Genomic DNA, 11,591 nt, shown 5'->3' on the forward strand with positions numbered 1-11,591 from the left:
CAAGTAAATAGAGAGGCAGGCAGAGAGAGAGAGAGAGAGAGGGGAGGAAGCAGGCTCCTTGCTGAGCAGAGAGCCTGATGCAGGGCTAGATCCCAGGACCCTGAGATCATGACCTGAGCCCAAGGCAGAGGCTTAACCCACTGAGCCACCCAGGTGTCCCGATGCATCATTTTTTAATCTATCTGACAACCTCTGCCTTTTCATTGGAAAGTTGAATCAATTCACAAACCAGGCCTCCTCCTCATAAAAGGGTGAGAATCTAGAGGGCAAGGATTGGCTTTCCGATGTTTGTGTCCCTATCTCAGGGCTTGCCACATAGCGCCCTCTACAGGTGTTTGCTGATGGCAGCCGGCTGCTTCTGAGGGCCTGCGGGCAGGACTGTCAGGCTGCGGATGTGGCAGGGACTGGGCACCAGGAGAGGAACGGACAGACGCATCAGTACGTTTCCGGCACCGAAAGCCCGCTGCATCCTGACTGAATGGGCAGGTTGGGCTGAGTCTACCAGGAAGGAGGATGGGAAGAAGGAATTGCAATGTGACATCAGAAGGACATCTGAGGGATGAGTGTCCTCTTTCTGGGCCCATCCTCCCTCCACCACTCAGCCCAGCGTGGGCTGCTCTCGAAGACTGTAGACCAGCACCAGTGGGTTCCCTGGGACTGTTGCCTGGCCTGCGAGGGTGGGTCTGGCAGGTCTGGGGACCTTTGGGTTCAAAAGGCAACAGTCTGGGGGCGCCTGCCTGGCTCAGTGGGTTGGGCCTCTGCCTTCGGCTCGGGTCATCATCCCAGGGTCCTGGAATCGAGCCCTGCGTCGGGATCTCCGCTCGGCGGGGAGCCTGCTTCCTCCTCTCTCTCTGCCTGCCTGTCTGCCTACTGGTGATCTCTGTCTGTCAAAAAAAAAAAAAAAAAAAAAAAAAGCAACAGTCTGTGAAGGTGGAGAAGGAGAAGGGGCCCAGGGCGGGAGTGGTCCTGTTCTCACCATTCCCAGCCAGGCGGTCCGGCGCGGCCTTGTGGTCTGCACAAGATTCCGTTAGGACTACAAGCCCCGTTTGGTAGACGTCTGTCTGTACTCCATCCCCACCCTCTCCCCAGGACTCCACGCACTGACGGGCAAGTCCCCATTCCCAGTGCTTATCAGTGAAAGGACCTGGCTTTGAACCCAGAATGCTGGATCAGGGGCGCCTGGGGGCTGTGGTTTAAGCCTCTGCCTTCAGCTCAGGTCATGATCCTAGCGTCCTGGGATCGTGTCCCGCATCAGGCTCTCTGCTCAGCGGGGAGCGGAGCCTGCATCCCCCTCTCTCTCTGCCTGCCTCTCTGCCTACTTGTGATGTCTGTCTGTCAAATAAATAAATAAATAATCTAAAAATTAAAAAAAAAAAACCCCAAAATAGTTTCTATTAAAAAAAAAGAAAAGAAAAGAAAAGAATGCTGGACCAGCTCACCCGCACGTAACCACTAGGTTAAGCGGCCTCTGAAAAGGCAACCACCCCTTTCTCTCCTGGATCTCTCCTCTGTCTAACCCCCAATTTATGCCTCATCGCTAAGGTCCTTCATCATTGGTCCCCAACCCACTGCTCCAGCCTCATCCTCTCCCCTCTGGCTCTCTCACATCTTAGGGGCTCCCCAACTCCCCAATCCCCCCAACCAGAAGTCCCCACTGTTCCCTGAGTTTCCTAAATATGCTGTGTCCATGCCACCGCCCTGCTGTCTCTGCCTGGACACCCCTCCCCAACCTGGGCCTTGTGTATGTTTGCGGGGGGGGGGGCGGGGGGGGGACACAACAAAGACTACAACTCATTTACTCATTTTCCCTTCCTTTGAGGCACGGCTGAGGGGACACTTCCTCAGAGCTGCCGCCTTGACTTTCCAGAGCATCGTTTTTTGGACTCTTACACTCCATACTTCTGAAGGGCCCTCACAGACCCCGTCCCGCATTACATGTCACATTCTACGTCCCATGGCCTTGGGGCGGGGACCTGTCTCCTTTGTGTCAGGCTCACCAGAGTCTGGCACAGTGAACAGTAGTCAAAGGAATGAACCCTCCCTTGGGGGTTCTGCCCTGTGGCTTCAGTTCAGCCCCCAAGGTCCTATCTCACCTCTGAGCAGGGAACCCGTGCTGGCTCAGGGCCGGGTATTTAATAGCTGCTCAGTGAACATTCCTGGCAGGCGGGAGGGCACGTGGGCAGAAAGGCTGGTGCCTCTGAAGGCTTCGCTTTTCTCTGGGCTGGGCAGGATGGTACAGGCGTGTGATGAGGCAGGACTCTTGTCCATCCCTCTGGGAAATTCACCGACTACCTCCCCGAGGCTCCATTTTTGAGAAGGGGCAGGGCTGGGGAGGCAGAGGACCCCAGTGGAGGGAGAGAGCGACAGCAGTTCACGCAGCCGGGTGCTCTGCCCAGGAGCGCAGGCCACTATGTGCTCAAGAGGGCCCAGCACAGGGATGCCCATGAATCTCCACCCTCTCAGGGCCTCAGTTATCCCATCTGTCAAATGGGTACAATCAGCCCTACCCCACCCGGCTCATCAAAGCCAATAGAGCTGAAAGCGCTTTGGAAGTAAAGACTCAGTGAACCAATTATACAAATGAAGAAGGTTGTTATTAGACCCAGGAGCAGGATTGGAGGGAGGAACAGCCAAAATGTGGAGTAAGTGCTTAGGACTCCTGCCTTGAGCCTCTTGAAGGAAAGAGAAGCAGGTAGTGGGCAGGAAGAACAGCACCTACAGGGAGGAGGGGGGTGGGGGCTGGGTCCCGGCTCTGCCACGGACCAGTCGTTTCCCCCTGAGACTTGGTTTCCTCACCTGCACGCGGGGAGCGCACGATCCCTGCCTGGCTCCCCCCAAAGGTCTCAGTGTGACTCGGGGACAGAAGAGCTTTGCACACTGTAAAGAGATGCGCACCCGTGAAAGCCCACTGCAGCTCCGAGACCGAGGCCCAGCCAGGCTCTGGGGAGTGGAGACAGTTAGGTGTTGGCAATGAAAACACTGTTTAGGCCCACAGGGTCCCGTGAGTACCCTCAGATCCCTAATGTCTGTTCCTTCTCCCTGCTGCCCTCAGCTTCCCTGGCATCCTCTGCCCTGGGGTCTGAGAGATTTGATCCTGGGGTTACTGCAGCCTGGGGAGACAAGCAACTCCCCACTCCCACTCTCAGCCAGAGGCTGGGCCCCACCAGCCACACCCTTGGCAAGACCCCACTGGTGGCCTCCGATCCCCACAGATTAGCAAGTGCATTTCTTGAAATTAACAGATAGACTCTTGGCCGTCTTTTCCCTGATCGGCGCCCTTGGGATGAGGTTGTGTGCATCTCTAAATAGTCCGTCTCTGTGTGTCGGCTCCATTCCTGGGTGAGGGTCAGAATGACCGCTGGTGAATTTTTCCTTGCAGCTCCCAAGTGGACACCAGCCAGGGAAGGAGAGCAGCACCCCACCGCCTCCTGGCACCTCCAGACCAAGGGGACCTGCCCAGCAGAGGCTTGAACCTGGCTCGCCATTCCCCCTGCGTTGGGGTCTCAGCTCCCAAGGGGCAGCGAGGAGAGAGCTGTGGGCAAGCCCTGGACGGAACACTTCAGAGCAGAGCCTTGAAGAGGAAGGAAAAGGCGGCTCCACAGGAGAGCCCCAGGGCCAAGAAGAAGGTCATGAGTGTGCCAGCCACCTCCCTCTCGTGTGGTAGCACCTGCCTAGGACACACAAGAGGAGGAACTCTTAGGGGACACCAGGCCAAGTCTCGACCCAACGCTAGTGCCCTCTGCTCCCCTTACAACAGGGCACCTGAACTCTAGTCTGGGCTGACCCCACCTCTGGGTCACTGTAACTAGGCCCTTCTCTCTGGACTTTAGTTTCCCAATCTATCAAGCCAGGCCCCTGCCAAGGACATTTCTCGGGCCCCTGCAGGCCCAGTTTTAGAGGATTCTAGATTCCACTGCCTTCGAGCGCCACACAATGTCCCAGCCTTGTCCTCCCTGTCACCTTTACTCTCTCTGGATTCTCAACTCGATTGTCCCTAAAGTAAAGAGCCCATGATCCCCCACTGGATCAAGACATTAGCTCCACGTTCAACTGAGAATTTGGAGAGGCTTTGGGACCTAGGCCCAGAGGGGAGTCTCTGGAAGTTGTCCGCGGGCTATTTCATTGGCAGAAATGTGTCTCCCCATAACCCCACCCCCTCAGCCGCCCCACCTGCTCAGGCTCCATCTCCCCAGCTCCTGCCCGGAGGCAGGCTCAGTGTGGCTCAGTGTGGGCAGGGGAGGGGTGGGCCACAAAGCGAGGCCTAGAGACAGCTAGGGCCGGGCTGGCTAGAAGCCGAGTGGGCCCCCTCTCCGCCAGCCCACCTCCCCAGCCCCAGGCCCTCCCTCCTGCCCCCAGACCTGGGCGCCAGGCACATGGTGAGGGACATCAGATAGCCGTTGGAGACAGCGAAGAGCAGCATGAAAGTGATGAAGTAGGCATCCTGCGGGAAGAGGACCGGCAGCCGGGACCTCTCGGGCACGTGGCACAGCATGAAGAGTGGCACGAACAGGATTCGCAGGCCGACAAGCAGAGGCAGCAGCCGGCTGTCCTCGTCCGGCTGTGGCAGAAGCTGGGCTGAGGGCCGTCCCTGGGAGCCCGCCCCGGCTGGACTCTGTCACTTGCCCTGACCTCCTACTCTGCGTGTGCCGGGGAAGGCCCAGCACGGAGGCCTCTGGAGGGCGAGGGGCTGGGCCGAGGCCACCCAGCAATCAAGGACTGGCCGGGGGCTAACCCCCTCCGTCCCTTCTGAGCTCCTCTCTCTGCAGCAGAACTGGGGGAGACCTTACACAGCATCTTTGGCTTCCCACCTAGGCTCCTCCAAGGACGCCGGGGGGTTCCACGGACCCCTCTGGGGCAGGTGGGGTTGCTGAATAAGATTGGAGGCTGGGGATCCAGACCCCAGCCCAGCCGGGATCAGAGCAGCTCCTCTTTGGTCTGCCTCATTCTATCTCCTTGGAAGACTTCATTTAGAGAAGTAGCACCTTGGCTAAAAGCAATCCGGACACTCGGAATCTTGTCCAACCTCTCACATGGGATAGGAACCTCCAGGTAAGGGTCTCTGGGCTGGATGCTGGTGACACAGGTCAACTGGACATGACTTCTGCTTTCAAGGAGCTCATTGTCCAAGCCCTGCCTTGCATACCTCCAGGGGCCAGGAGCTCACTACCTCTTAGCCAGCTGTTCTGTTGCCAGACCTAGATTGGTCCGACTTTGGGGAGATCATCCTTCTGGGCTCTTTCACACCCTCTGATCCCCAGCTGCTTCCTGGAAGGGTCAGGTGCCCCCAGCCCAGGTATGCTCACCCACAGGAAGTAGGAGGTCAGGCTCCGTCCTACCCAGTCCATGATGTTGAAGAGAAGGAAGCAGCAGATGGGGTTGAAGAACCGACCTGGGAGAGAAACAGGGCTCATCCTGGTCCCTCCTCCCTCCCCCTCCCTTAATTCCTCTGCCCTCCTCCCGCCCTCTCCCTTGCCCCGCCCTCTTCTGCTTCCCAGCACTCACTCCACTTCCCAGGACTGGTGGAGCTGGTCACCATGGCGGTGATTGCAGGGAACACAGACAGAGTGACAGTGAAGACAAGCACAAGGCACAGCGCCGTCAACCAGATCTGAGAGCCAGAGGCAGGGGTGTAAGTAGGCGGCACCAACTAGGGCCCCAAACGCAGCCCCAGCCTCCAAGCCCTGGCCCTGGAGGCAAGACACCCGAGGCCTGGGCCTCGCTGTGTTCCTGACCCACTAGGACTCTGGCACCTTGAAGTGGACCAGGGGAGCATGAAGGTCCCACTCCATTTTAAGGGTCTTTAGAGAGGCCTGGAGAGAGTAGCTCTCTCTTCCCCAGGGCTGGTGGTTGGAGGCCACATCCAAGCCGAACCTTTTGGAAGACAATGAAAACTGAAGGTTTTCCTGGCTTCTGGGGCTCCTCAGGCTCCAGTTCTGGCTCCTTCTCAGCGTCCAGATCCAGAGTCAGGGCTACCTTCTGGGGACTGTTGGGAATACCGTTCTTCTCATCTGGGGCAAGAGGGGAGGTCAGAGTCATGCCTGTGGCAGCCAGGCTCCATGGAGAGTGATTCCCAGCAGTTAAAACAAGTGGCTCTCCTCCAGCCCGGGATGTAGGCAAAGAGAATTAACCAGGGAAATATGCTAAGCTACTTCTTATGAAGCACATACGTGTGTCGGGCAGAGTTAAGCACCTTAAACAGATTATCTCCCTGCTACTCCTTTCCAGATAAAGAAACGGAGGCTCAGAGGGGTTAAGGGACTTGCCTAAGGTCACCCAGCTTGGATGCCGGAGGCCGGGATCCGAATAAATGCATTTGGACCCAGAACTAGCGTGTTGGCGCTCCACTGTCTCCCCATTTTACAGAGAGGGAAACCGGCGCTCGAAACCCACAGGGATGGCTCTGCTCCCACTGGATTTCTTCTGGGTCTGCTCACACGAGTCTACTACGGTTGAGGACTCCAGCTGGGAGGTGTCCCAGAGGGGAAATGCTTCCCTGCGGAGGTAGCTTCGGCCTCCCTTGGGTCCCCCCGCCCCGCCGTGCACTGCCACGCAGGGTCCTGAACTCACCAGACTGGAGGAGCTCAGCTTTGGTCTCCAGCTCCTGCCCTGGCGCCTGTGACGGTTTCTTGGCTAGGTAGTAGCGGGCAAACTCCTGCAGAAGGAAAGCGTTGGCCCTGCCTGGCGTGGCGGAGGCGTCTGGCTCCCTCTCCACCCTGTGGACTGCGAGGCTGGCGTCCCCCAGTGGCTGACTCCTCTGGGGATCAGGTCCCTTCCTCCTCCTCCCCTGGCCTCTCGCAGGGCCTCAGACTCAGAGCCGTATCTGAGATGCTCTGAAGTGGGGCCTCGAGCCCAGTACCAGGCTCACCAGGTGGGGCAGGCTCAGGTAACACACGATGGACATGAAGATGCCCACGCAGGGTGTGATGAAGTACCCCAGGGCGGAGGTCTGGGCATCCACGCCACCTGTGCAGAAACTTCAGCTGCAGAGTGGAGGGGGCTGGTCCCGCGGGCTCCCAGGGGCGGGGGATAGGGGCGGGGCTAAGGACTGGTCCCACTTCCCATCATGCACTTCTCAGCTTCACCTCCTGGCCTCTTCCGCTCTGCTGGCTGACAAAACTCAGGAGCCCATGCAGGACCCCAGGCCAGCCCTTTGCTTCTTTCATTCCTGCCTGTCACTTTTGTTGAGCACCTATTATGTGCTCATTTTTACTGCACGCTCCGTACAGTCTGAGGACAGAACTCTTAAGAAGCATTTCGGTGGGAAAACTGACACAGGTGTCCAGTGCCCTTGGCTGGGGAGCAGTGGGATTAGGATTCCAACCAAATTTACCTGAATCTTAACCCTGCCCCCCCTTCCCTGAACCCCAGGCTGCTGCCACTTACCAGCGTCAGCCTCAGGAATCCTGCCCCAGGCCCCAAGTTAACCCAGCCCTCACCTGATCATTCTCTCACTATAGAGCCCAAGAGTCCCACTCCCTACCCCCAAACCCAACCCCAGCTTCCCATCACCTCCATCTCTACCCAGAACCCAAGGCATCTCACTCCTAGCACACTCTGTCTGCTCCCCAGAATCCCAGAGGCCGCTTCCACCCCCCCCCTGCCGCAACCACCCAAGTCCACTCACTGGCCATGGACATGAGCATGGCCAGGGCAGCGAAGATCCCAGCCAGGCCCTGGCCACTGAGGAAGAGGGTGCTGTAGGTGGAAGGCATGGTGCCCAGCTGCCCGAAGAGGCTGCCCTGCAGAACTGCACAGAAGGCTGTGGAGAGAGAAGAGTGGGGGCTGTCGCTCAATGAGGCAGGACTTAGAGGCTCCCTGGAAGAGGCAGCGGCAGGGTACACAGGAGACCCTGGACTAGGTCGGGCAGGCATCAGACTCTGGGCATCCTGGTGTAACACTGTCCCATTCATTCTTCTCATGTGCGGCCATAGGTCTGAGGGACTAGGGGCCAGGAGACCTGATCTTAGGTCACTGTGGGTTTGGGACAAGTGACTTTTCTCTTCCCTCTGGGGCTCAGTTTCTCCTCAGGGATAGGAGTGCAGCCGCTGCTGTCTTTCCTTCTAGGATATGTTGGGCCTTTTCAGTTACAAAGAAGAGGCTCGGCTGAAGCCCGGGGTGCAGGGGGTGGGGAGGTGGGGAGGCGGGGAGGGGAGGCGGTGCTCACAGTTGATGAACCAAACAGACGCCATGGTGATGGAGAAGAAGGGCCCAGGGCTCATGTCCACCTTGACCAACGCCGCCGTCAGGGCAAAGAGCAGCAGGATGGCCAGCAGGCTGCCCAGAATCCTCACCGTGTCAGGGACGCTGCTCATAGGTAGGGGTGGAGTGGGCATTGGCTGGACCCCCGGCCCCGGGGTGGGGGGGGAGGCAGGCAAGAGATGGAGCTCAGGGTTGGACAGCGGGAGCTGGAGGGGGCATGCAGGGGCAGTGGAGGAAGGATGGGAGGTCTTCCCTGGGCCCAGGGATGGATGGTGCTTCCTTAGCAGGGGCACCACAGAGGGGCGGCCTGCAGGGAGCCCGAGGGGCGGGGCCTCTCACCACTGGTACAGGAAGGAGTTGAGGAGAGTGAAGAGCAGCAGGGGCAGCTGGGACAGCAGCGTCACCCAGTTGTTGAAGTTGAAGGCGTCTGCGGGGCCGGTGTGGTTGCTGTCCAGGGTGCCGGTGGTGGTGGTGGTGTTGGCCCCTGCCAGCCGGCCCTGGAAGTACTGCCAGGATGCCAGGGGAGGGGGTACAGGTCACCCTCCGACCTACCCTGAGGAACCCGCCAGCTTTTCTTCTCTGTCTGCTCCCCTGCTTGCCATTGCTCAGTTAACGTCTGCGGGAGCTGTCTGTCCTGTACTGATCCTAGCGCCTGGCACACAGTCAGAGCTTGATGAATGTTCCCTGAGTTGAACAGCTGATGTCTGGGACAGAGCCCAAGCCCTAAGAACCCCCAGCTTGGGCCTTACTCCATCTTTGAATCACCCCTCCTCTGCAGAGCCCTGGTTCCAGCCTCTACCCCCATTCCTGCAGCAGCTTCCAGACTCCTGAAGATTTACTGAGTGCCTACTGTAAGCCAGGCCCAGCCTAAGTGCTGACCAACCGTATTCCCTCTGGAACACACATTCATTAAGCTTCTGTTTAACTTCCACCTCCCCACCCCCAGGGTTCGCCCCTGTTGCCTTCAGGGCAAAGCCCCAAGATATTGAAACAGCAGCGGGAGCCCTTCAGAACCAGATCCTGGCCTCCCTGTTGGGTTGCATCTCCTGCTCCATGCTGCTAAGTTCTAGTACCCCAGGCTCTGGCCCTTTCTCCGAACAGGTTGGCATTCCCCTGCCTGAGTGCCTTTACGAGGAATGCCTGGAATGCCTTCTCCCTTTCCTCCTGCTACCTCCTAACCCCCAAACACCCATGCTTTACCTACCCTTCTCCTAAGTTACAAATCACCTCTTCTATGAAGCAGAAGGAATTACTCCCTCCTCCACCCCCGCCGGGGACTCAAAGGACTTTGCTCCAAGCCTGGAGTGGCAGGTGCCCTATTAAATTATTAATAGCTCTTTGGCACCCAAGTCTTTCTCAAGACCAGGGGCTGATTTAACTTTGGGTCTCCAGGGCCCAGCAGAGAGCCAGACGCTGAAAAGGCATCTGGAAAGTTGCTGCACTGACTATGTATGAATAACTCAGTCCTAAAGAGAATACAAACCCCACGTTTCTGCCTTCCCTTGAGAGAATGCGGGCTCCGAAAGGGCTGAGGTTTCCTCTGTTGTGTTTCCCCCTATCGCCCCAGTGCCAAGAACAGGGCCTGGTTCACAGTAGATGCACATTATTAACTGTTTGTTGGGTGAATGAATATAATTTGCTTTTATTCAATGAAAACCAAAGGCTTGGATAACCCACTTTGGGAGTGGATTAGCCCAGGAATGACTCGCCAGGGAATAATGACCAACGTGGGTGGTGGGTGGGTAGTTCTTGGCTATCCCACAGCTCCCGCCCCCGTTGGTGGCCTTGCCCCTCTAGGATCTGGGCGTCTCTGAAACCTTGACGTTTCCTATCAGTGAGCGGGGCACCTCCCCTCTCTGAGGCTCTTTGCTTCAGCGGACAAACGGGCAGAATGAGGAGTCAGAGGCGGCGCGGTGGGAAAGCGCCTGGTACTCCTCGAGTCCCAGGCGATGGTGGTTGTGGCCATGAGGCTGGGCACTCTAGCCGAGTCTCACCGGGATGGCCGTAATGAAGAAGTTCCAGGGAAGGAGCGTGCCCAGGCCCAGGATGAAGAAGCTGATCCCGACCAGGTGGTAGCTGTGAGGATCAGTCAGAAGGTCACCCTGAGGACGCGTCGCCTCCCCGCCCCCCGCCAGGCCGCCCCCTCCGCAGAGCGGACTACAACCCCCATCACCCTGGCTCAGGTAGCTGAGGGAGGAGACTGATGGGAATTGTAGTTCCATCTCGTCTGCTTTGAGCCTCGGAGCGCCCGAAGGCAGCGGGTCTGCGCTGGCCACGGCCACCCGGATATCCCCGTCCGCACCCCACCGGGTCCCCAACTCGCCTGTCTTGTGGGGCGTCTCCTCGCGCCATGGTCGCCCAGAGGGATGCGCCGGGGTGGGAGGGAGGTGGCGCGCTGCACCTGCACAGACGCCGGGGCCGGAGGGCCGGGGGATCGGGAATACTGGGTCTGGTGGGCGGCGGACAGAAGGAGGGGGTCGGGTCTCCCCGAAAGGGGCGGGGGCGGGGGAGAGGCGGGAGCAGGGGAGGAAGGCCGGGACCGATTTCCAACGGTGTCAGGCTCCTCAGGCTCGGACCTCGCTCCGCCTCCGGGGCGGGGACAGAGGGTCGTACCACCCCTCCCCACCTCCTCCTAGCCCGGACTCTGGACTCCCGCTTTGGACCCGCTGGAGCTCGAGGACCCAGGACTGCCCTCGTGGTCCCGGGCGGCTGAGAGGCAGCTGACCTGAGAAGGTCCCCGGGGCCTCCCCGCCTCGCGGTCGCGGGTCACGGACCTCGGCGGGAGGGGTGGGGGAGGCGGTAGGGGAGGTACCCCGCCCCTCCCCCGCCCCGGGCTGGCGAGCGGTCCCGGTCCCTCCGGCAGTTCGAGGTGGTGTCGGACCCGCGCAGCGCCGGGTAACTCGGGAGCCCGCGGAGGAGCTGGCTTGTCCAGGGGTAACCTGAGCGTCTGTCACCAGCGGTCCTGGGGGGCTGCGCCGAGCTGGGTGCTTCGGGAGGCCAAGGAGAGGGCCCTGTGCGGTGCTGTCTGAGCCCGCAGGCGGGTCTGGAAGAGAGACGGACCGACGCCTTCTTCTCCTCCAAGCGGTGACTGGGGAAGCATCGGGCCTTTGGGGCGCCCTGCGGAGGCGTGGGCCCAGCTGGGGAGTCCAGGCGGGCTTGGCGACAGTGAGGCTGAGCTGCGTTCCGGGCAGCAAGGGGTTAAGCAAAGGCTCAGGAGGAATGGGTGACCCGGAGATGTTCTCCCAGCGCTGCCGCCAAGCGAGCAAACAAACAAACAAACAAACAACTTTCTCGGGCGGCCTCAGGTCACATCACATCAAACCTATTAAGACGCACCCACCTCCTACTTTTTTTTTTTTTTTCCTGTGAAAAACTTCTAAAAGATTATAAAC

The 11,591-nt window shown here is 59.1% G+C and overlaps 1 protein-coding gene across 4 annotated transcripts; it reads right to left on the bottom strand.

Annotated features, from left to right (window-relative positions):
• Positions 1 to 2,572: 2,572 nt before the first annotated feature.
• SLC29A2 (solute carrier family 29 member 2) lies at positions 2,573 to 11,361 on the bottom strand. 4 transcript variants are annotated; one of them, XM_059148213.1, is made up of 12 exons: positions 10,523 to 11,360; positions 10,194 to 10,275; positions 8,539 to 8,705; positions 8,165 to 8,304; positions 7,625 to 7,759; positions 6,866 to 6,963; positions 6,568 to 6,652; positions 5,872 to 6,008; positions 5,503 to 5,608; positions 5,304 to 5,389; positions 4,359 to 4,441; positions 2,573 to 3,671 (listed from the first exon to the last, which is right to left on the bottom strand). In XM_059148213.1, the coding sequence occupies exons 1-12, from the start codon at positions 10,549 to 10,551 to the stop codon at positions 3,560 to 3,562; spliced, it is 1,260 nt and encodes a 419-aa protein (XP_059004196.1). In that variant the 5' UTR covers positions 10,552 to 11,360; the 3' UTR covers positions 2,573 to 3,559. The 4 variants fall into 4 exon arrangements, with proteins under 4 accessions (XP_059004196.1, XP_059004176.1, XP_059004205.1 ...); XM_059148193.1 differs by having other exon boundaries at positions 4,359 to 4,558; XM_059148202.1 differs by having other exon boundaries at positions 3,495 to 3,667; positions 4,359 to 4,558; positions 10,523 to 11,361.
• Between the last annotated feature and the right edge of the window lie 230 nt (positions 11,362 to 11,591).

This window comes from Mustela lutreola, chromosome 1 (genome assembly GCF_030435805.1).
Source record: "Mustela lutreola isolate mMusLut2 chromosome 1, mMusLut2.pri, whole genome shotgun sequence".
Taxonomy (NCBI): domain Eukaryota; kingdom Metazoa; phylum Chordata; class Mammalia; order Carnivora; family Mustelidae; genus Mustela; species Mustela lutreola.

Bases quoted from the DNA above. Each gene is read 5' to 3' on its own strand.
- SLC29A2 (XM_059148193.1), bottom strand. From the start codon at position 10,551: ATGGCGCGAGGAGACGCCCCACAAGACAG. The intron at 6,009-6,567 runs GTGAGTTCAGGA...CTCTTGCCCCAG, and splicing joins AGCTGAGCTCCTCCAGTCTG to ATGAGAAGAACGGTATTCCC. The intron at 5,609-5,871 runs GTTCGGCTTGGA...TCTGGCTCTCAG, and splicing joins TTTTCATTGTCTTCCAAAAG to ATCTGGTTGACGGCGCTGTG.